Source organism: Eimeria mitis, genomic scaffold (assembly GCF_000499745.2).
Source record: "Eimeria mitis Houghton genomic scaffold, Emh_scaff8778, whole genome shotgun sequence".
In the NCBI taxonomy this organism is placed as follows: domain Eukaryota; phylum Apicomplexa; class Conoidasida; order Eucoccidiorida; family Eimeriidae; genus Eimeria; species Eimeria mitis.
In genome coordinates, this window is record NW_013576458.1 from 1,641 (window position 1) to 1,844 (window position 204).

At 65.7% G+C, this 204-nt stretch overlaps 1 protein-coding gene across 1 annotated transcript in view; it reads left to right on the forward strand.

Annotated features, from left to right (window-relative positions):
* Positions 1–3, forward strand: part of EMH_0095830 (uncharacterized protein) — a gene marked incomplete at both ends in the record, with an annotated part of 1,429 nt that extends 1,426 nt beyond the window's left edge. The window contains one exon of the mRNA XM_013502290.1: positions 1–3. Coding sequence (XP_013357744.1) covers positions 1–3 — 3 coding nt within the window.
* Positions 4–204: the final 201 nt, after the last annotated feature.

Genomic DNA, 204 nt, shown 5'->3' on the forward strand with positions numbered 1-204 from the left:
TAGCTGCTGCTGCTGCTGCTGCTGCTGCTGCTGCTGCGCCTGCAGCAAGTGCTGCTGCTGGTGCTGCTGCTGCTGCTGTTCGGGGCCGCGGGGCAGCTGGAAAGGCAGCAACTCGCAGCAGCAGCAGCAGCAGCAGCAGCAGCAGCAGCAGGAGCAGCAGCAGCAGGAAGGATGTGGATCGTCTGCGTATCCCCTGGCAGCCTC